The 21,848-nt window shown below is 47.4% G+C and overlaps 1 protein-coding gene across 1 annotated transcript in view; it reads left to right on the top strand.

The window, feature by feature from the left end:
• The first annotated feature begins 2,395 nt into the window (after window positions 1–2,395).
• SLC1A2 (solute carrier family 1 member 2) overlaps window positions 2,396–21,848 on the top strand; it is a 161,189-nt gene continuing 141,736 nt past the window's right edge. Inside the window, exon 1 of the mRNA XM_088459038.1 lies at window positions 2,396–2,829. Coding sequence (XP_088315164.1) covers window positions 2,813–2,829 — 17 coding nt within the window. The 5' untranslated portion in view covers window positions 2,396–2,812. The remainder of the gene's footprint in view (window positions 2,830–21,848) is intronic.

Here is a 21,848-nt window from a genome sequence, read left to right as displayed (position 1 = left end):
AGATGAAATGGTCCTTGGACCCTCCACCCACCTAGTGGAGTACGGCCAGCAAAGTCACAGTACTTGTATACACAGAGGTGTACGGCCCAAGGAGTCACAGTGCTTGTATACACAGTGGGCTACGGCCCAAGGAGTCACAGTGCTTGTATACACAGAGGGCTATGGCCCAAGGAGTCACAGTGCTTGTATACACAGAGGGGTATGGCCCAAGGAGTCACAGTACTTGTATACACAGAGGGCTATGGCCCAAGGAGTCACAGTACTTGTATACACAGTGGGCTACGGACCAAGGAGTCACAGTGCTTGTATACACAGAGGGCTATGGCCCAAGGAGTCACAGTGCTTGTATACACAGAGGGCTATGGCCCAAGGAGTCACAGTGCTTGCATACACAGAGGGCTATGGCCCAAGGAGTCACAGTACTTGTATATAGTACACAGTGGGATGCAGCACCAAAAAAGTTTTTTTTTTTTACTTTTATTAATTTTCTTCATATTTTTTTATATAATATAAAAGAAAAAAAAAGTAATTTTACTTTTTTGTACACTGGAGCAGATGGGCATGAGTACAGCACAGCATATATCAGCATGCCTTGTACACACAGCCACTTTTGAGTCTGGACACAGCCACTTTAATCAGCAGAGTGTAGCGCAGCATACATCAGAGTGCCGTGCAGGGTGCCCCCCTATACACAGTCACTTACCAGCACAGCCACTTGTGAGTCTGGAGTGGACGCAGGCTACTACAGCCACTTTAATCAGCAGAGTAGCACAGCATACATCAGTGTGCAGTGTGCCCCCTACAGTCACTTACCAGCACAGCCACTCTGGACACAGCAACTTTAACATATGCAGAGAGACATTGCAGAGCAGCATGCTAGTGAACAGTGAAATGGCACAGAGTCCAGGTCGCGGCGCCTTATATAGAAACGAACTCTCGCTAGAATCCGACGTCGGGCGAATGACGTTCAGCCTCGAAGTGGGATCCGAGTGAGGTGGGAACACCCGAGCCGCAGCTCAGATGGACTCGGATCCCCGTTGTTCCACAGAATCCGAACCACTCATCTGTAGTATAGATCAGGGTTGCCTACCTTTAATATTCTCTTCCCGGAGAAGCCCGGGTAAGAGAAGCAGCAGGGGGCCGATGGGGGCGGGGCTTGACGATTCGTGTCATTAAGCCCCGCCCCCTGACGGTAAAATTGCCGCGATTGGGCACAACTTACATAGGGGACGGGGCCAAATGCTGTGATTCATGCAGAATCACAGCTTAAGCCCCGCCCCCTTCACGGAGACCCGCGATTGCCGCGGGTATTCTCCTAATTTTGCCCACTTCACTAGGAAGTGGGCAGAATGCGGGAGAAATGCCTACCCTTCTGGGGGTGCGGGGGGTTACCCGAAAAATCGGGAGCCTCCCACGAAAACCGGGAGGGTAGGCATGTATGGTATAGATAGGTGTGTAATCCACTCAGCACGAATTATTTATAATCTGATTTAATTACATCTAACAAATTGCAATCATGAGATTCTCCAGCAGATTTGAAATTGTGTGTTATTTCAACTACAGGTGCATGTTATCCATGTATAATGTGAAGAATCTGGTGAATACGGATTATTTTTATGATGGATTCTGGTGAATACTGAACCAGATCTATTCATTGATTTGCATATTACATGAGGTAGGAGGGACCAGAATAATGCAGTTGTATATAAAAGTATATCTCCAGTAAGAAATGCTATAGCTCATTGAACGAAAAAAATTGCAGGATATTCAGGGTTCTTAGTGCTACACTATATACTGTATATAAGCAATAGATTTTCAAAACCCCGATTTCACCTGCCAGATTTAAAAGGGCAAATACTGTAATAATGAATGCAAAACAAGTCTAATTTTCCATTTACCATCATTGCCCTTTTAAATATGGCAGGCAAAAATGGTAAAAAAAAATTGTGGGTTTTGAAAATCCACTGCTTAGTAAATATACCCCTAATTCTATAATGATTTGGTCAAACAAAAAAAAATGTAAAAATCCTAACCAACTCCTGGTTCTGGATCTTCCATGAATACAAATATTATATCTGATAACATCACACAAGCCGTCACCTTCCAGTCTGCTGATTTTATTTCATGAAGTCCAATTACTTAACGTCATTTATTTTATTTTTGTTTTCATTGTACACCAGGATAAATAGTGAGGAGTAATGTGCCTGCCTGTGGTCCCCCGTTAGGGGTAATTACACGATAAGATGGCACAATACCATGGATTTAACCCATCCCGCGAATCCCTAGCTTAGAATGAGATGCCCACTGCTGTGTGCGTTCTCAGGGAGAGCTGAGGATTTGAAGGAGTAGCAACTGCCAGTGATGTCAGACCAGCCTAAAATAGAGAGGGATAGACTGCAAATCCACAGCTAGGAGACTAAAGCCTTCCAATCCCACAGTAGTCAGCAGCAGGTCAGCACACAGCTCTCCTGGAAGAGGAGAAAGCAAAGGATCAAAGCCAGTCCACCAGTCCACCTCCCCCTGGCATCAGCCACAGAGCTCAATCTCCAACCACGAGCGGCACTGCAAGCCCTCAAGTCATTCCAGGTCTGGGTGCTGGAGAGACACTGAAGCACAAGGCAGGTGCTCAGCCTGTACCTCATCCCCCCCCCCCCCCACTTCCCACCCAACCTCCTTCGCCTCTCTCTTTCGTTGCTGTAACGCCAGGGATTATCAGATCCATCTTATGTCACTGCGGCCGGACTTCCCAAAGATCTTCTAAAGTGACCCAGTCCTAGGGAGCTCCTGGCGGAGAGACACAACCTGATCTATCATGACTTCCACTGAAGGGTGAGATATTCCTTCTCTGTCCATCTCTTCTTGTCTGATTGTATCACTGTAATTCCAGGTGGGGAATGAAGGGAAGGGAATGTGAGTGGGGGGGTAGGCTGTGTGTGTTTTTTTTCTTTTTTATTCCCAAGCAGACTTTGCAAATTAGATTGTCATAATGTGAATTAACAGACGTTTAACCTAAGTGCTTTTATTGAGCCGTGTGCCGCGGCGTTGAGACGGGAAAGAGTGGGGATGAGGCAGGAGTTACACACGGTCCATTAAGGGGCTTTGTTGTGAACAGCTGTTTGGATTCATTATGTGTCTACCAGACAAAAGATCTCCCAGTCTTGTAGCGGAGGTTTCGTGACTGATCCTCTCCAGTCGGGTTGTGTCGCTGCCCTGGGGGGGCTGGAGACCGGGCTGACTTTTATTTTCATTAGGTCCTGTAATGAATAGGTTTACCCTGGATGGGACCAATTGAAGGATGCATTCATTTTTACATCCACCGTACAAAGAATAATCTTGGCATCATATAGATTGTAAGCGTACAAGCAGGGCCCTCTCACCTCTATGTCTGTCTGTTATTACCCTGTTTTGTTCTATAAATGCTTCCGATTGTAAAGCGCAACGGCATATGCTGCGCTATATAAGTAACTGTAAATAAATAAATATACTATCACCTTCCCCAGCCAAACCCGGGAGGTGTCGACACCATGGATTTTAAACAAAATTCCAACGCAAAAATCTCTCTCCTGCAATGTAATGACCACTTGGACTATGAAGCTGATTGTGATGCTGCCATCTAATATATGCACAATATATAATATAAGTGCAGGGACAATGTCTGTGCACTTCTACAGTATATCCCTTGTAGTAATAACAACAGCCTAATGCTCTGAAACCAGCATTTCATTTCAAATCCATTCAACATTCCTGGGAAGAGCAGAGACATCTGCGGAGGACAGGGCAGATAGTACTTAGATTAATACTTTTTCTATCACAATCTCAGTGATTCAATTACTTTTAGCAAGAATGGGTCCCTAGGGGTGACGGTGGCACCGGGCCACAGGCAATGTGCTTTTTTTTTTTTTAACATTGCTGGGTGAGAGCGTACGGCGGTGTACACACAGACTGCGAGTCCAATCGTATTCCGTCCCCGCGCATTCTCATTGCATTCAAGTCGTATTCACCATTCATGAAGGGGGCTGGGAGGTCTGTGGGGACCCTCTGTTATTTAAATGAAGTGGCAAGTGTGTGTGACTTGGGATGAGGTGTAAAACGCTGTGTCTGGGCACGTAGCAGCCGGCAAAGAGACAGCGTTAGATGAAAACAAACAGAATAGTTCCCCTTGCATTACGCAGGCCAGGAATTAATGGGACCACTTATTACTACACATGGCAGGCTTAGGCGATGGGCAGCCGTTGGGAAGTAGCGTGTCTCGTCCCGGCAGCTCTCACCAGCAGAAGCCGATTCATAGAGACGGATTTACCATTGTTAGAGGAAATGATGGGCTCGCAGATTGGTTTCTTCTTTCTTGCTAAACAAAATGAGAACAGCCCCAGGTGACTGGTGGATCTTTATCAATTGTCATCATATTGTAACCACCAGGGGCACTGTTCCATTTTCAGTCTATATATATATGAATTATATTGCAGTTACCTCAACTTATAATATTATTGCAGTTACCTCAAGGAACACGACAGGCCAGGCTTTTAGGATAATTATCCATGCTTGAGCACAGGTGGATTACTTAGTACCTCAGTGAATGTGCTTAACCATGTGACCTTAAAACCTGAACTATTAGGGGTATATTTACTAAAGTGCAGGTTTTTAGAAGTGGAGATGTTGCCCATAGCAACCAATCAGATTTTACTTAGCATTTAACTAGCACCTTCTAGAAGATAATAGCTTTAGGGTGGGATGTACTAAGCATCGCTTCCACAATTCGGTACATCACCCCTGTCTTTCCGTATATCCCGATAAGAGCTGTCCGTCGCAATGGCTCCAGACAGGGGGACTTCCAGGTTTAACATGCGCAGAAGGCCGCATGGGGTGATGGGAGAGATCCAGCAGTGGTTCCTGCCCTCTTACCTGAGGGGGGCTGCTGCTGGCTTGGGTCCCGGCGCCTGCTCAATGAACCCGGCAGGCGTTGGGACCGGCGCATGAGCTGTGGTGGCACCGAGCATGCGCACGCTTAACACCAGCTTCTCGGGGCTGCATTGTTTACATCCCCAAGAAGCCCTGTAGGGGCGCCCTAAAGGCAGAGCAGCGGCTTCTACTGGGAGCCGCTCTCTGCTGATCGCAGCCCGGGCCGGCAGTCCCAGGGGGAGGAGACACCTGGCTACCCCTGGCTACCTGTCTTCAGCGTGACTGGCAAGGCGCTTCCAATGGGAAGTCTCCTCCAGTCACAATGAAGTCAGGGCCTGATTCAGAGCCGGACGCTATTTGCGCTCGCTCGTTCAGAAAAAGGGGCCGGCTATTTAAATTGAGAACTCGCTCTTTGCGGTCTGTTGACGCCTCTATGTCTGAGCGAGCGAACGAAACATGCGCTCGCTATTTTGTAAAGACGCCCCCTGGCCGCTCGCATTATTCGTCATCTCCGCTATTTATTAGATTAATCGAGTACATCGAAAGGCGTCTGAACTGCTCGCAGTGCTTGTGGTTGGATTTTCCTACCGCAAACATGCGAACAGTTCAGGCTAAGAAACAACCAAGTGACGTGGTCGATGACGCTGCTTTGTTAATTATGCACACCCTTAAAACGCCCGTTTTGACTGTTTGGCACGCCTGCGTTCGGATCCCCACTCCCCGTTTTCAAGCACCTTCCCCTGTTACCACCTACAAACGCCTCATCCTGTCACTCTAATTAGCAGGCACTCGCAATTTTGCGAACACACGTTTTCCGACCGCACTGACTGGTTGGCGCATGCGCATTACGACCCATACGCATGCGCAGATGTGTGAACATCGCTCGGAGCGAACAAGCGGCCGCTTACGAGCGGCTCTTTATCAGGCCCTCAGTGCAGTCACGGACTGCACTGGCTCACTGAAGTGGCGGATTTTACTGGGGGGGCTGCAGGTAAGATCCGCCACTAGAGGGATCTGATCGGATCCCTACCAAGGGGGAGCGTCCCTATAAGAAGCCTACAGGCGTTACCCATCGGGACAAAGTACAATTGGGGAATGCGGTAAAACCCCGAAAATGCATTTTCGGGGAGTTTACCGAATTTTCGCCTTTAGTACAATCCGACCATAATCTGACTAGTTGCTATGGGCAACATCTCCACTTCTAAAAACCTGCATTTTAATAAATATACACCTTAGAGTGTCTTGAGGGTTGAGTTTGGGAATCGATGTTGTAAGGCAATGGAGGGGGCCACCATAGGCCAGAAGTACTCTATGGGGTCTATTTACTAAGCTGTGTTAGGAGATAAAGCGAACAGTGATAAGGTACCAGCCAATCAGCTCCTAACTGCCATCTCACAGGCTGTGTTTGAAAAATGGCAGTTAGGAGCTGATTGGCTGGTACCTTATCACCGTTCACTCTGTCTCCTAACACTGCTTAGTAAATAGACCCAAAACTTACAGCACCTCAGTGATGGCGGACATCAGTCGTTTCCCAGCGGGAGAAGGATCAAACCTCCTGAAGAGAAAAAGTGGAGCAGTGTCCATAGCAACCAGTAACTGTGTCATTTTACAGACTGAGCTAGATACATCACTGCTGGAAGCTTATTGGTTGCTATGGACAACTTCTCTACTTTATCTCTTCAGATGGTTTGATACATCCCACCCTCCCCCAGTCATTTTTCAACCAAGAGCCGTATTCAATTACAGAGGACCCGCAATACTTTTTCGCCTCCCAGACTTTTCGCCTAAATCGCGTCTTTTGTAGGCGGAAAAGTATCGCGCCCGTGCCTGCTTTACCCCGTATTCAATATGGAAGTACGCGAAAACGGGACCCGGCGAAACTTGAACAGGCGGAAAGTACTGTCAGATTTGGGGAAATCAACCTGACATCCCACCCAAAAGATGCTCTGACATGGGGGTTCCCTATGATACCCCTCGATTTGGCTTGCTGAAGATATTTGGTGTTTTTAAATGGGCTCAATAGCTGCTAAATAGCGTTTTTCTATACATGATGCAGAATAGTATTCTGGTGGTTTTTTTGCAGAAAATAACTTATCCCAGCAAATTTGGTGTATTTGAAAGTTGATAAAGGTAAGTTGATTTTATCGTGAAAAATACATCTGCCACAAGCCCCTGCAATGAAAAAAACACCTGGGTGGTAACCCACAGCTTAGCTAGCGACCAGGAGGCCGCACTTCAAAAGAGAAGCAGCTGCCCACATTCAGAACGAGTGCTCGCATCTTGCGAGCGCCTCTGAATGAGGGCCATAGTGCAATCCATAAATACAGTAAGGTGAGGCGGAAGCTGAGCGCGAGGATGGTAGCACTGCGACCCCGCAGTGTTTGTATGAGATTCCGCTCATCAGAAAAACAAATAACCCTATGTCCATATTGGGCCTGACGCAGAGATGAGCATATGACTGTTGGCGTAGCGTACCTGGCGTTTTTTCACAGTGCGCTTTCTCCTGTGCTCAGGGCCGGTTCTCCCATTACGCATGGTATGCAGCTGCGTAGGGTGCCACATAGTGAAGGGCGCCTCAGCTGTGTACCATGCGGGCCGCGGTGCAGACTGTGTCTCTGTGACACAGCTGCACCGCGTGTGTAGCGCTGACCGGACGGAGTTCGGTCAGCGCTACACAGTACAAACACACAGCCGCTGGAGCCGGCAGCTGTGTGTTTGCTTTAGCAGCTGATGAGAGTCTGACAGACTCTCACCGGCTGCTGCTCCCACTGCCAGAGCCGGACATCTTCCGGCTCCCGCAGTGGGTAATGGGAGTGACGTCATGACGTGACGCTCCCATGAGGACGCTCCAAAAAAAGGTAGGAGGGCCCTGATTCAGAGCGAGCGCTCTGGTCAGAGCGTTCAGCTCTGAATCAGGCCCTCAGTACCTTAAGCAGCAGTCGTGCAATTTGCAATCGATTGTGTATAAAAATCTTTCCCTTTTTCAATTGATTGCAGATTGCAGAGATGCCACAATCGATTGAAAAAGGGAAAGATTTTTATACGCAATAGATTGCAAATTGCACGATTGCTGCAATCAATTGCTGATGTATGGGGGCCTTTACATCAGCAATCGATTGTGGCAATTCTGCAATTTGCAATCGATTGCGTATAAAAATCTGCAATGTATGGGCTTCACAGATCGCAGATTGCAACCAAAAAATTATTGGAATTGTTAAATCAAGACCCCCATGCATCAGCAATCTGAAAACCACAATTGAACAATTTGAAGATTTATTGCCCGATCTTAGGATTTCCCAATCGAGCAATCTGCGCCCATACATTACAGATCTTTTCCAGGCTCCATCATTTTACTAGAAACGATCTGCAAATCTGCTGATCATGTCCATACACTAGCAATCTACAGCCCCAATCGATCTGTGAAATCCAACATGTTGGACAATCTGATTAAACAATTACAATTACTTTTTGGTTGCAATCTGCGATCTGTGAAGCCCATACATTGCAGATTTTTATACACAATCGATTGCAAATTGCATGATTGCTGCAATCTATCTCTGATGTATGGGAGCCTTCAGATTGTCCAACATGTTGGATGTCACAGATGGATTGGGGCTGTAGATTGCTAGTGTATGGATATGATCAGCAGATTTGCAGACCGTTACTAGTAAAATGATGGAGCCTTTCAAGATTGGCAGATCTGTGTTTGCTGCAATCGATCTGCAAATCACTGAAAAAGATCTGTAATGTATGGGCGCAGATTGCTAGATTGGGAAATACTAAGATCGGCCAATAACTGTTCAAATTGTTCAATTGTGGTTTTCAGATTGCTGATGTATGGGGGCTTATAAGCATTGCCTCCGATTGCTGATGTATGGGGGCCTTTAGTCATTGCCTCTGATTGCTGATGTATGGAGGAATATAGTCATTGCCTCTGATTGCTGATGTATGGGGGCCTATAGTCATTGCCTCCGATTGCTGATGTATGGGGGCCTATAGTCATTGCCTCAGATGCTGATGTATGGGGGCCTATAGTCATTGCCTCTGATTGCTGATGTATGGGGGCCTATAGTCATTGCCTCTGATTGCTGATGTATGGGGGCCTATAGTCATTGCCTCAGATGCTGATGTATAGGGGATTATAGTCATTGCCTCAAGGCCCCCATACATCAGCAATCTGAAAACCACAATTGAACAATTTGAAGAGTTATTGCCCGATCTCAGTATTTCCCAATCTAGCAATCTGCGCCCATACACTACAGATCTTTTTCAGTGAGTTGCAGATCGATTGCAGCAAACACAGATCTGGCAATCTTGAAAGGCTCCATCATTTTACTGGTAACGGTCTGCAAATCTGTAGATCATGTCCATACACTAGCAATATACAGCCCCAATCCATCTGTGACATCCAACATGTTGGACAATCTGATTAAACAATTCCAATCACTTTTTGGTTGCAATCTGCGATCTGTGAAGCCCATACATTGCAGATTTTTATACACAATCGACTGTAAATTGCACGATTGCTGCAATCCATCTCTGATGTATGGGGGTCTTTAGATTGCTGATGTATGGGGGTCTTTAGATTGCTGATGTATGGGGGCCTATAGTCATTGCCTCCGATTGCTGACGTATGGGGGCCTATAGTCATTGCCTCAGATTGCTGATGTATGGGGGCCTATAGTCATTGCCTCAGATTGCTGATGTATGGGGGCCTATAGTCATTGCCTCAAATTGCTGATGTATGGGGGTCTTTAGATTGCTGATGTATGGGGGCCTATAGTCATTGCCTCAGATTGCTGATGTATGGGGGCCTATAGTCATTGCCTCAGATTGCTGATGTATGGGGGCTTATAGTCATTGCCTCAGATTGCTGATGTATGGGGGCCTATAGTCATTGCCTCAGATTGCTGATGTATGGGGGCTTATAGTCATTGCCTCAGAGTGCTGATGTATGGGGGCCTATAGTCATTGCCTCAGATTGCTGATGTATGGGGGCCTATAGTCATTGCCTCTGATTGCTGATGTATGGGGGCCTATAGTCATTGCCTCAGATTGCTGATGTATGGAGGCCTATAGTCATTGCCTCAGATTGCTGATGTATGGGGCCCTATAGTCATTGCCTCAGATTGCTGATGTATGGGGGCTTATAGTCATTGCCTCAGATTGCTGATGTATGGGGGTCTTCAGACTTCAGCAGTATCAGATCCCTCTTTCATGCTACACAGGGGCACACACAGTGTAAGTGCCTCCTGAGGATACATACAAAGAATGATCAAAGATTGGACAGTTTACATCTTTCGTGAAATGTAACAATATTGTATTTTACATAATAGCGGCTGGAGTATTTACTATTACATTACATTGCTAGTTATACCTTGTTGCTGCTGTTTATTTCTAAGTGATAAGGTGAGGTGACACCCGTTACATAGTAGGTACATACAGGTAACCCTGGTGGTCTGGCATAGGCTGGCTGGTTCGTGTTTCCTGTGGTCACATGACATAAATGAACGTTGTCTCGTATGCAATAATTGGATATGCTGTAAATTTCCATCTGTGTGCATGCAATATGTAATAATAGCAGACTGGGATGTTGTCTGACACAGACGTCTGTATGACAGATTTGGGGTTATATTTACTGAAGTGCAAGGTTTTTAGAAGTGGAGATGTTGTCCATAGCAACCAATCAGATTCTAGCTATTCTCTTCTAGAAGGTGCTAGATAAGTGATAAGAAGAATTTGATTGGTTGCTATGGACAACATCTCCACTTCTAAAAACCTGCACTTCAGTAAATATACCCCGTAGTGCTGTCCTGTATTATCCAGCACAACACAGTCTGTATAGAGCTGATAGTTAGGTCCGTGTGGCTCTGTGTGTCAGGATTTAGGTGTTTATGCAGAATGTTCACGTTGAGGTGCCAGTGTACCCCTGCTCCCACAAAAACCCCGGCATCACAGGGGGAAGACACAGACTGATAATGGCCATGCCCTCATTCACCTTGGTAAGGCCAAAAACATTTTAGGCTGATGAAAATCAGGACTGTGTTGGATGATCTGAATTTGCAGTAGAGGATTAGACTCACTCAAGGTCAGTTACAAAAGTGGCTTAGGCCCTGATTCAGAGCCGGACGCTCTGACCAGAGCGCTCGTTCTGAATCAGGGCCCACCTCCATAAATATGGAGCGTCTTCCTGGACGCTCGTATAGCTGTGGGTGACCACCCACAGCATATACGAGCGTGCAGGATGATGGTCGCGATGGTCTTGACCATCGCGACCATCGCCACTGCGAGCAGAAGCCTGCGGTTGAGTGTCTCAACCGCAAGGCCAGGAGTGATTTTGGCTCTATCAGGGCCAAAATCACTCCCACTGACATGGGGCCGGCTTCTGACGGTAGGTGTTCCCTTGGGAACGCCTCCGTTTGGCAGGCACGCCCCCGGCACGCCTACCAAAGGGGGCGTGCTGTCAATCACCATCGACAGCACGCCCCCTTTGATCAGACACTACGAGTGAAGGAAAGTCCTTCGCTCATCGCGTCTCGCGCATGCGCACGACGGAGCTCCCTCCGTCGTGCGCATGCGCAGTGCAGACCATCGACCCACTTGCGAGCGGACAGCCGCTCGCGAGTGGGTCTGAATCAGGGCCTTAGTGCTTTCAGAAACTTCCCGGATCCCGGAACAGCACCCAGAAAGTCAGACTGCACCTAGCATTGTGTATTTATCCAGACAATGGCCACGGTGGGAAGTGTGAGCACCCAGAAAGTCAGACTGCACCTAGCATTGTGTATTTATCCAGACAATGGGCATGGTGGGAAGTGTGAGCACCCAGAAAGTCAGACTGCACCTAGCATTGTGTATTTATCCAGACAATGGGCATGGTGGGAAGTGTGAGCACCCAGAAAGTCAGACTGCACCTAGCATTGTGTATTTATCCAGACAATGGACATGGTGGGAAGTGTGAGCACCCAGAAAGTCAGACTGCACCTAGCATTGTGTATTTATCCAGACAATGGCCAAGATGGGAAGTGTGAGCACCCAGACAGACACCTCTTTAGGGTCACCCCATCCATTCACTTCAAGTTTTCTGTTTATTGCCTAAATTACTGCTTGGTAAAGCCTGGATTCTATCATACGTTCCAACTGTCCCATTTTGGGCGTGATAGTCGCTGTATGAGGTCCTGTCCGGCCTGGGACAGTGATGCCCCACAGAACGGAATGTTGGGTTGGGCACTAGACGTATATTTACTAAAGTGCAGGTTTTAGAGGTTTAGAGCTGTTGCTATAGCAACCAGTCAGATTCTAGCTATTATCTTCTAGAAGGTGCTAGGTAAATGATAAGTGGAATCTTATTGGTTGCTATGGACAACATCTCCACTTATAAAAACCTGCACTTTAGTAAATGTACCCCAAGGTCTTCATTACTTGTCGTGATGTGGCCTCGCTCACTTCAATATGTGTCTCGATTTGATTTGCCTCAAAGATGAGAGCAATGTCTGTTTGGTTGAGCAGTTGTCATCCTATAGATTATAGGGTGTGGCCTAATGGCTTGTGGGTGTGGTCACAGAAAAGACACTTACTGTATATTGCACTTAGGGCCTGATTCAGAATTGGACACATCAGTGATAGTAATATATGCTACGGCAGCAGAAGGCGTCTGGGAAAAAAAAAAAAGACGGCACGCTTGTGTGATCAGCAGCTGCGTCTGATGACGCAGCCATTGGATCACTTGCAAGACTATCGGCCATCTGAGTAACTAGCCGGGGCCATGAAATCTGCGTTTTCTGATGCAGACCCTCAGCCCGACACTCCCGGAAAACAGGGGCAACGCATCACCATTTTCGGGAACGTTGACCGGCCCAGGCCACTCTCCACCCCTTGCAGTAGAAGCTCGTTGCAGGCGCAGTGCAGATCCTAACAGATTCTATCGTCAGGCCCTTACTGCGCCACTAAACACCTCCTTTCAGTTTTCAGTATTTGCTGAATACCGGGGTTGTCCTTTTGGACCCCTAATGATGAATGGCCCGGTAACTTAAATATGCGGAAACTAGCGTTTCTGCATGGTTACCGGGCCATTTCTCGTTTGATGAATAGTCCCCATTCCAGGGCCTATGTCCACCCACGGTTGCCATATTGCTTGCCACCCTCGTAGTTAGATATGCATGTACCCAATGCACAGAATCTTTTATTTAATGTTGTAAAAACTTGTGCATCTTACAGATTTATGCTTTCTGTGACTGTGATGTTTCTGGCTCTGATGTGTTACAGCATGTTACTATATGAGGAATAACTGTATGTAATGGAGCTGTTCACACAGGAAGTTGTGTTCAAGTCAGCGGCTGATGAAAAGTAGTACTGTCCTCCTACGTAATCGTATTCCAGGAAACACAAAGGGCCGTATTCAATTAGTGGCAAAAAGCCATTTTCACTGTGTTTTTTTCGCCGATGTAATTGTTGCCGCTTTTCTGTATTCAATTGTTCAGACTTTTCGCCGGTGCAAAAAGTCAGTGCATCAGGATCTGCGAAAAAGTATCACCTATGAATACAGTAGGTGGCGGAAAAAAGTGCAGAATTGGGGTTTTGGGGTACAAACTTCCAAAAACTACCCTGCACCCCTTGGACAGCCCCCCAAAGGTATTCTGTGTAAAAAAAATTAAAAAGTAACACGGGACACCCCAAAAAACTACTTTCTTTTTGGGGGTGAAAAAAAACAAAAGTTGGGGAACAAACTTTTTCTAAACTAGCGAAATAATTATGTGCCAGGTGAATTTTAGTTTGCAGGTGGTTGCGGCAGGTGGATTTTTCAAAACTTCACATTATCAATTTTAAAATATGCTAGCACCCATTTTCATGTACCCCCAATTTGATGGGACTGCTGTTTTTTCACAAAAAAAATTGCTAAATGCTATTCTTCACCACTTTCTCAAAGATGCAAAAAAGAAGCTATTGAGACCATTTAAAGACCCAAAATACCTTCAGCAGGGCTATTCGGGGGTACCCATAGTGAACCCCCATGTCAGAGAATCGTTTGGGGGGGTGTCAGGCTGATTTCCCCAAAAATGACAGCACTTTCCGCTCATTTCGATTTCGCCGGGTCACGTTTTCGCCGATTTGGAATTGAATACGAGGATACATGGGGATGAGCGCAATACTTTTCCGCTCAGAAAACTAGCGATGACGGCGAAAAGTCCGGCAACAGACTTTTCGCTCCTAATTGGATACGGGCCTAATTCTGTAACTATACCGTCTACTCTAAGCCCCACCTGGGGTTACATTATTATTATTACAAAGCACAGTACACCCATTAGGCCTGATTCTGAGCCACACGCAGAAGGGCGCGGAGCAGCGCGAGTTGGCGGTCGCCCATCTGCGTCTTAATGCAAATGGCACACAAACTCTTTCCCTTGTGTACATACGCGCGCCCGAATGTTCATAAGCTGTGACGCCCACTTTCAGCATCTGTGCACGCTGTAATACCGATTGGTCCGTCCGGATATGACAGCCTCCTATGCCTGCGTTTGTGCATCTGCGTACGCAGACGCTTGCATTGACACTCCCATAACTCCCATAATACGCAAACTGGGGTTACCCCGTCAGTACAGCGTCCTGAAATGACATTGTCACTGTGGTTTTCTGCACTTCAGACGTGATTGGCTAAGAATCAGGCAGCCAATCAGCAGGCGCTTAGTGTGGCAGTTCCAGGCCCCGGGTGACCAGTTTGGGGATGGATAATGTGATGGCAGGGGAACCCCGCACTGTGTCACCCTGTGCTATGGCATTAATCCCCTGCTGGTTGAGCCAGGTGCTCGTTACTGGAAAAATGGAGGTCCCCCACATCTGTTTGTCCCCCGATTTTCCAGAGGTCCAGGGCTGGTTCTGCTTTCAGGGGGTGGGACCCCACGCTGTTTATTTTCTATTTTTTAAAACTTTCATCTATTCAGCGCTTGCAGGTAGGAGGGGGCCTCCGAACTTAAGACCCAACCCATGTGACCAGCAGCTATCAGTAACTGCCCCTTCTCAGCTGGGGGGGGGGTGGGCACGACAGCTCTGTGGCCCCAGCATGTCACTATGTGTCCTGGAAACGTCTCTCTCATCCCCCTGTGTACTGGGTGCACTACTGTATGTACTATGGGTTCTGCATTCTATCAGTGACATGCAGTGAGGTGAATGGCTGCGGAGGGACACATGGAGATGGGTCTGAGTGATGGGAGCCTGTCTCACCCCCTACTCACTGTAACTCTCCCCTCACTACAGTAAACTTCAATGTCCATTGAATCTCCTACCTGCATCACTGTGTCTTCTCTTGCTGCTGCTGGCTGAGCTCCGATCTATAAACACTGCAGTGCACTTCCAGGTCACATGACACATCCAGGGTGTCCATCAGTGCTCAAGGCACACCCCCCACACTTAGAGGCATGCCTCTATTAGCTCACTTTCTGTGCAGCTTAATGTCCGTGGTGTGGCCCCGCCCCCAGCTCTGCAAGCAGTGTCTGACTATACAGAAGTGAGGCTGAGCTGTTGCTGCCTCATCTCTCATCTCCCAGCAGTCCCAGGGAGCTCCACAAAGCTGGTGAGTGTTAACTATAAAAATAATTACAATAATCAAAGAAGATGTTTATAAGTGATAAATATCTTCTCTGTATTATTCTAATAATTTTTATATTAAATCTCAGGAGTATGACAGGGAAGGCTCTGCCTGTCCTGACTGCACATCCCTGCATTCTATACATTCATCTTTAATCAGGAGCAGCTACACTATCAGCAGTGCCATGCTATTTATTTGTGTTAGTATTTTACATAACATCATGTTATGATGGAATCGGGCTCCACTGTGTCCATAATTTCCCAGGTCAGTCTCCCACTTAAGCTTCTAAGTTGGTACTCACTGGCGCAAGTTTCTTCATGCAACGTGACTTCACGCCTTATGTATTCGCACTTTTGGAGAAATAGGATGTTATAATTACATACAGATGGGTTCACATACACCTAGCCTCAAGACGCCATACGGCGTGAGACGCCTGGCATGACTGCGCCGCCCCGTGAGGTGTAGTGTCTTTTTATTTCAATTTTGCATCTTATTTGCATTGCAGGCGCAACGAAAAGCTACTCACGGTGTACTAGAGACGCCGGGTGCGACTTGAACAATAGACAAACGCAGGGGTGGGTTCCGTCTGCCTGGAAACCCCCCTCCCCAGAAAACACCATGACCACAATAGAATAGTAATATAATAGAATGTTACTAGTGCTGCATATTCTTCTCAGTATCACAAATTAAATAATTAGCACCACCTGTGGATCTTTTAACATGTATCAGCCCAGTATTAAATAACCTGTGCACCAACTAGGAGATCTGGAAAACATGTACTGTTAGGGATGCACTGCTATAGAGCCCAATATGTACATATATGTCCAGGGCAGTGCTAGGTTCTTCTGCTGCTCCTCCAGGCTCCCGGAAATGCTCCAATAGTCTGTAATGGTGCCCACATTTAAAATAAAAACATTCAGCTCAGGCATATTAAAGCTGGTTAAATACTAATTCTGCCCTCTTCATGGACTGGCCACACTCGCTCTAAAATCAAGCATTTGGAAACCCCCTTCTAGAAATCCTGCGTTTGCCACTGTGAACCGCACAGGAATTAGTTTTAAATATGTACAAATGAAAAGCCGCGACAGCTACAGTACATCGTAGCACTTTGTACGCAGATTCAGACGCAGTCACACACAGATGTACAAACGTTGCACATCATATTGATCAGTGCAATCTAGCAATATAATTTTGTCGTTTCCAGTTGTTTTATTCAAAAAAGACGCACACTTTCAGTGAAAAAGACGCTCAGCACGGCCGAGTTCCCCAGGACCTGGTGCGCCGAAGGGGCTGATTGACGCAACTGAAGCCGCAATCTACGAGGACACATCTGTATGTGCCAGTCACGTGTTATGTAATCGCGACCCTCACAGTGTCAACTACACATGTGCTTTACTGGTATGTGATACAGATGAGTGGTTGTTAATATAATATTAATATCCCTGCACATCTGAGGGGATGTAGTTTATGCAGTCGAAATACCGTTCAGCCGCCGATGTTTCATACCCAACCCCATCTAACCATAGTGACATTTCTTTATACCTATATAAGTCCCCTCATGTGATGATATAATAGGTATAACGGGGGGAGCCTGGAGAGCAGGAGGAGGACAATGAAAACACAGAGGGCCTCATTCAGGGTCTCTCGCAAGCGGCCGCTCGCTCGCATACAGCATATGCAATTTTTTCAAAGTGACGCCATGGGAAGCGATCGCTCGCCAAGGCATAAGCACACCCACTTTGGATGTGCGAGCGATCGCTCTGTGTATGCTGACACCCATAAGCATTATGTTGAGACGCCCACTAGCGCACGTCATCTCCAGGAAGTGTATTAAAACATTGGTACATCGAGCACCATCGGTAGCGATCGCAGCGCTTGTGGTTGCCTTACCTTGCCGCAAGCACTGTAAAAAACAAGCATGTGACGTGTACTATGACGCTGCCTGTTAATTATGCACGCCTTAAAAACAGCGTTGAAACACTCAGGCACGCCTGCGTTCGCACCTCCACTCCCCCGTTATTAGTGTCCTGCCCCTGTTACCACCCACAAACGGCCTCTCCTGTCACTCATTTCACTGGGCTGTCTTTGCTGGGCGAGCGAGAAGGCTGCGCTCGCACAGAGTAGTTCACGCACGCGCAGAACGAAGCGTGCGCATTCGCAAACCATTGGGCCGCTTGCGAGCGCACAGCGCTTGCGAGAGACTGAGGACCTCATTCAGAGTCGGTCGAAGCGCCCGCACGGTCGTACGCCACCGATGTTCGCTATATTGCGCATGCGTAAAGTTCGCAATGCACGTGCGCAAACTAGCCGCTACGATCAGAAATTTCTCTCTCCTTGAACACAGCCCGGTCGGTAGTTTGAGTGACAGATTGAGGCGTTTGTGGGTGGTAACAGGCGAAGGTGCTTGAAAACGGGGGAGTGGAGATCCGAACGCAGGCGTCCCTCATTATGCGAACGGCGTTTTATGAAAGTGCATACGGTTTATGGGAGTGCATAATTAACAAAGTAGCGTCATGGCACATGTGACATGGGAGGTTTTTACACTGACATGATCGTAGAGCTTAAGATAGAGTATGGTCAACCTTAAGCTCTACGACCAGTTTCGATGGTTGCCGATGGTCTCGATTAATCCTTATATGCCCGGAGATGATGTGCAATGCGTACGAGAAGGGGGCGTATTTTTTTGTCTTCCGATCGCTTCCTCCCCTTGGTCGGCCAGCTACCGATCCGAACTTAGGGACGCAACTTGCGAGGGAATAATTTGCATATCCGGCCCCTTTTCCCGTAAGACCGTGCAGCCGCTTCGACCGACTCTGAATGAGGTCCTGAATGAGGTCCAGAGTCTACGCTCAGTACCGGGGCAGAGGTGTGCAGGAATAAATGATAGCAGAGCGTCATCTCACACCCCTCACCCAAATATATTCATTAACAGCACACCAATTTACGGAGCACAAAGGATACAGTATGTATTAAAGAGAAGATGCATCAAATAGCTCATCAAGAAAGTAACATACATTACAATTATTATTAGCAAAAGGCGTATATTAAAATAAAACAAAATCCGTTACCTTCGCTTCAGCCTGAGCTTCCTGGTAGATGTACTAAGCCTTGGAGAGAGATAAAGGCCCTCATTCAGAGCCACTCGCTAGCGGCAGTACGCTCGTTCCGAGCGATGTTCGCACATCTGCGCATGCGTACGGTTTTTAGTACGCATGCGCGAACCAGTCAGTGCGGCCGAAAATCATTTGTACGCAATATAGCGAGGGCCTGCTATTTTGAGTGACAGAATGAGGCGTATGTGGGTGGTAACAGGGGAAGGTGCTTGAAAACGGGGAGTGGAGATCCGATCGCAGGCGTGCTTAAAGGTCAAAACGGGTGTTTTATGGGTGTGCATAATTAATACAGCAGCGTCAATGACCACGTCACTTGTTTTTTTTAAACTCAGAACTGCTCGCAAAATAGCGGTTGAAAAATCCAACCACAAGAATAGGGAGCAGTTCATATCCTGTTCGATGTACTCGATTAATCTAATAAATAGCGGACATGACGTATGGTGCGAGCGGCCAGGGGGCGTTTTTATCAAATAAACGAGCGTATGTTTTGCTCGCTCGTTCAAACTTAGAGGTGTGAACAGACTGCAATGTGCGAACGGATCATTTGCATAGCCGCCCCTTGTTTTTGAACGAACGAACGCAAATAGCGAACGGCTCTGAATGAGGGCCAAAGTACCAACCAATCCGCTCCTTCATTTTTCAAGCACAGGGCGGAATGTACTAAGCATGGCATTTTGGACGCGGTACATTCCGTCACTTATCGGGTATATACCAGCGTTAATAACGTCGTTTTGTACGTTGAATTGCAATTAAAATCATGAAGGAGAGCTGTCCTTTACGAAGATTGGTGAGTGTTACCTATAAAAATAATTACAATAAGCAAAGAAGATGTTTAGAAGTGATAAATATCTTCTCTGTATTATTCTAATAATTTTTATATCAAATCTCAGGAGTATGACAGGGGAGGCTCTGCCTCCCTTACGAGTCCTTCTGCGCGTTCGTCGTGGGATGCTTGGAGAGATCCAATTGGACGATGCGAAAAGAAGCCCATAGGCTCCTAAAGGCAATGCCATCTACAGATGGTGTCGCCCACCAGGTCAAAGCTCCTGAAAGTAACGCATTCGGAGCTTGGCACATATGTGAAAATGCGGCCAAAACTTCCTCCCGTATTTTCCCTTTATAACATCCTACCCAAAGCCCGTCAAATGATAGGAGCTGATTGCTTGGTACTTTGGGCCTGATTCAGAGCCGGACGCAATTAGCGCTCGCTCCTCCAGAAAATAGGGGTGGCTATTCAAATGAACCGTTCGCTGTTTGCGGTCTGTTCACGCCTCTAGGTCTGAACGAGCGATCAAAACTTGCGTTAGTTTTTGGGAAACTACGCCCCCATGCCGCTCGCATCCTACGTCATGACCGCTATTTATTAGATTAATCGAGTACATCGACCAGCGTATGAACTGCTCGCTATTCTTGTGGTTGGTTTTTCCTACCACAATCTTGCGAGCAGTTCTGGCTATAAAATAACCCAGTGACGTGGTCAATGACGCTGCTGTTTTAATTATGCACACCCATAAAACGCCCGTTTTGACCTTTAAGCACGCCTGCGATCGGATCTCCACTCCCCGTTTTCAAGCACCTTCCCCTGTTACCACCCACATACGCCTCATCCTGTCACTCAAATTATCAGGCATTCGCTATTTTGCGCGCACATGAATTTCGACCGCACTGACTGGTTCGCGCATGCGTATAACGATCCGTACGCATGCGCAGTTGGGCAAACATCGCTCGGAGCGAACGAGCGGCCGCTTACGAGCGGCTCTGAATCAGGCCCTTTATCTCTCCAAGAAAAACTGCCCATTAATCTCCAAGCAAATCGTACCTCCTTGTTTTTAGCAAAATTATATCTCAAGACTGTTCATTCAAAATACAGTATATACCGGCCTTTCAAACAATATTATATTGTAGCAAAATGTCATCCTGTGTTAAAAGGAACACTCCTTTCCAATTTATTAGCTAATAAGCCTAAAGGGGCCTATCCATCCAGGAGGTTTTGGTCGCGTTGTGCACAAAGTTGGGTAATGGATAGCCGGCAAGGACCAGCGATGCGCGTGCACGCTGGGTCCTTGCCGACCCCGACTATCTACTCAACAACCTGACGACGCTCGTCGGGTTCGACATGTTCAGAGATAGGAGGTCGGGCTCCTGCACTGAATGCCATTCAGTGAATGCCCTTCAGTGCGGGCACCACACCTTGGCGACCTGAAGGTCTGAACGCTAGTCTTTCAGGTCGCCTAGTGGATAGGCCCCTTAACCCTCTTCTTAGGTTCTCTCAGGACCATAGAGCTTTTTGTTTGGGCAGACAAGCCCCAGACAATACGAGAAGGATGTCTATCATATCAGTGAATAACGCCTCTGATGTGGTACCCTTAATTCCCCTTTCCCTGGTTCTATGTGGCTAGGGTCCTTGCTGACCTGTGTACTATTCTGTGATGTAATACACAGGATGTGAATAGTAGATACCAGGGAAAAGAACTATTGGAGCACACCAGCCGGATAGGAGCTTTGGTTTATTTGTAGTGCACAGTAACAGTATAGCCGTACGGATACACAGATGGATAGCGGAGATGGAGCGGAGTGGGTTATACCAGTATGTAGGTAGCGTCAGCAGGATATTACAGGGTCCCTCGTGGCACACAGCTAATTACCACTGTGGTGCTCAAACACGGTGACAAGATGGCGCCGCGCATGAGAAGAATAACTATCTGCGGCCAGCTTAGTAAAGAAAGATGCTTCAGTTATGGAGCATCATGGAGGGAAGCTCTATGCGCACTCAGGCCCTGATTCAGAGCCGGACGCTCTGACAGAGCGCTCGCTCTGAATCAGGGCCGTCCTTATCTTTTTTAAGAGCGGCCTCCTGGCCGCTCGCATAGCTGTGGGTGGCCACCCACAGCTATAGCGAGCGGCCATCGCGACCATCGGGCTTGCGACGAGACCCTTGCGGTAGGGTCTCTTTGCCGCAAGCCCTGGAGTGCTTTTGGCTCTATCAGAGCCAAAAGCACTCCCACTGACATCACTAGTGATGTCAGTGGGACAGGCCCCAGATGTTAGGTGTTCCCATTGGAACCATCAACAGCACTCCCCCTTTGGTGCAAGACCCATAACGACGGCTTGGCCGTCGTTATTCGGGTCTCGCGCATGCGCACGACGGAGCCGCCTCCGTTGTGCGCATGCATGCTTGGGCAACATCGACCCGCTTGCGAGCGCTCAGCGCTCGCGAGCGGGTCTGAATTAGGCCCTCAGTATTCATGCACTTGTCC

Source organism: Taudactylus pleione, unplaced genomic scaffold, assembly GCF_031769625.1.
Source record: "Taudactylus pleione unplaced genomic scaffold, aTauple2 ptg000887l, whole genome shotgun sequence".
Classification (NCBI taxonomy): domain Eukaryota; kingdom Metazoa; phylum Chordata; class Amphibia; order Anura; family Myobatrachidae; genus Taudactylus; species Taudactylus pleione.
This window is presented reverse-complemented; position numbering and strand designations above follow the sequence as displayed.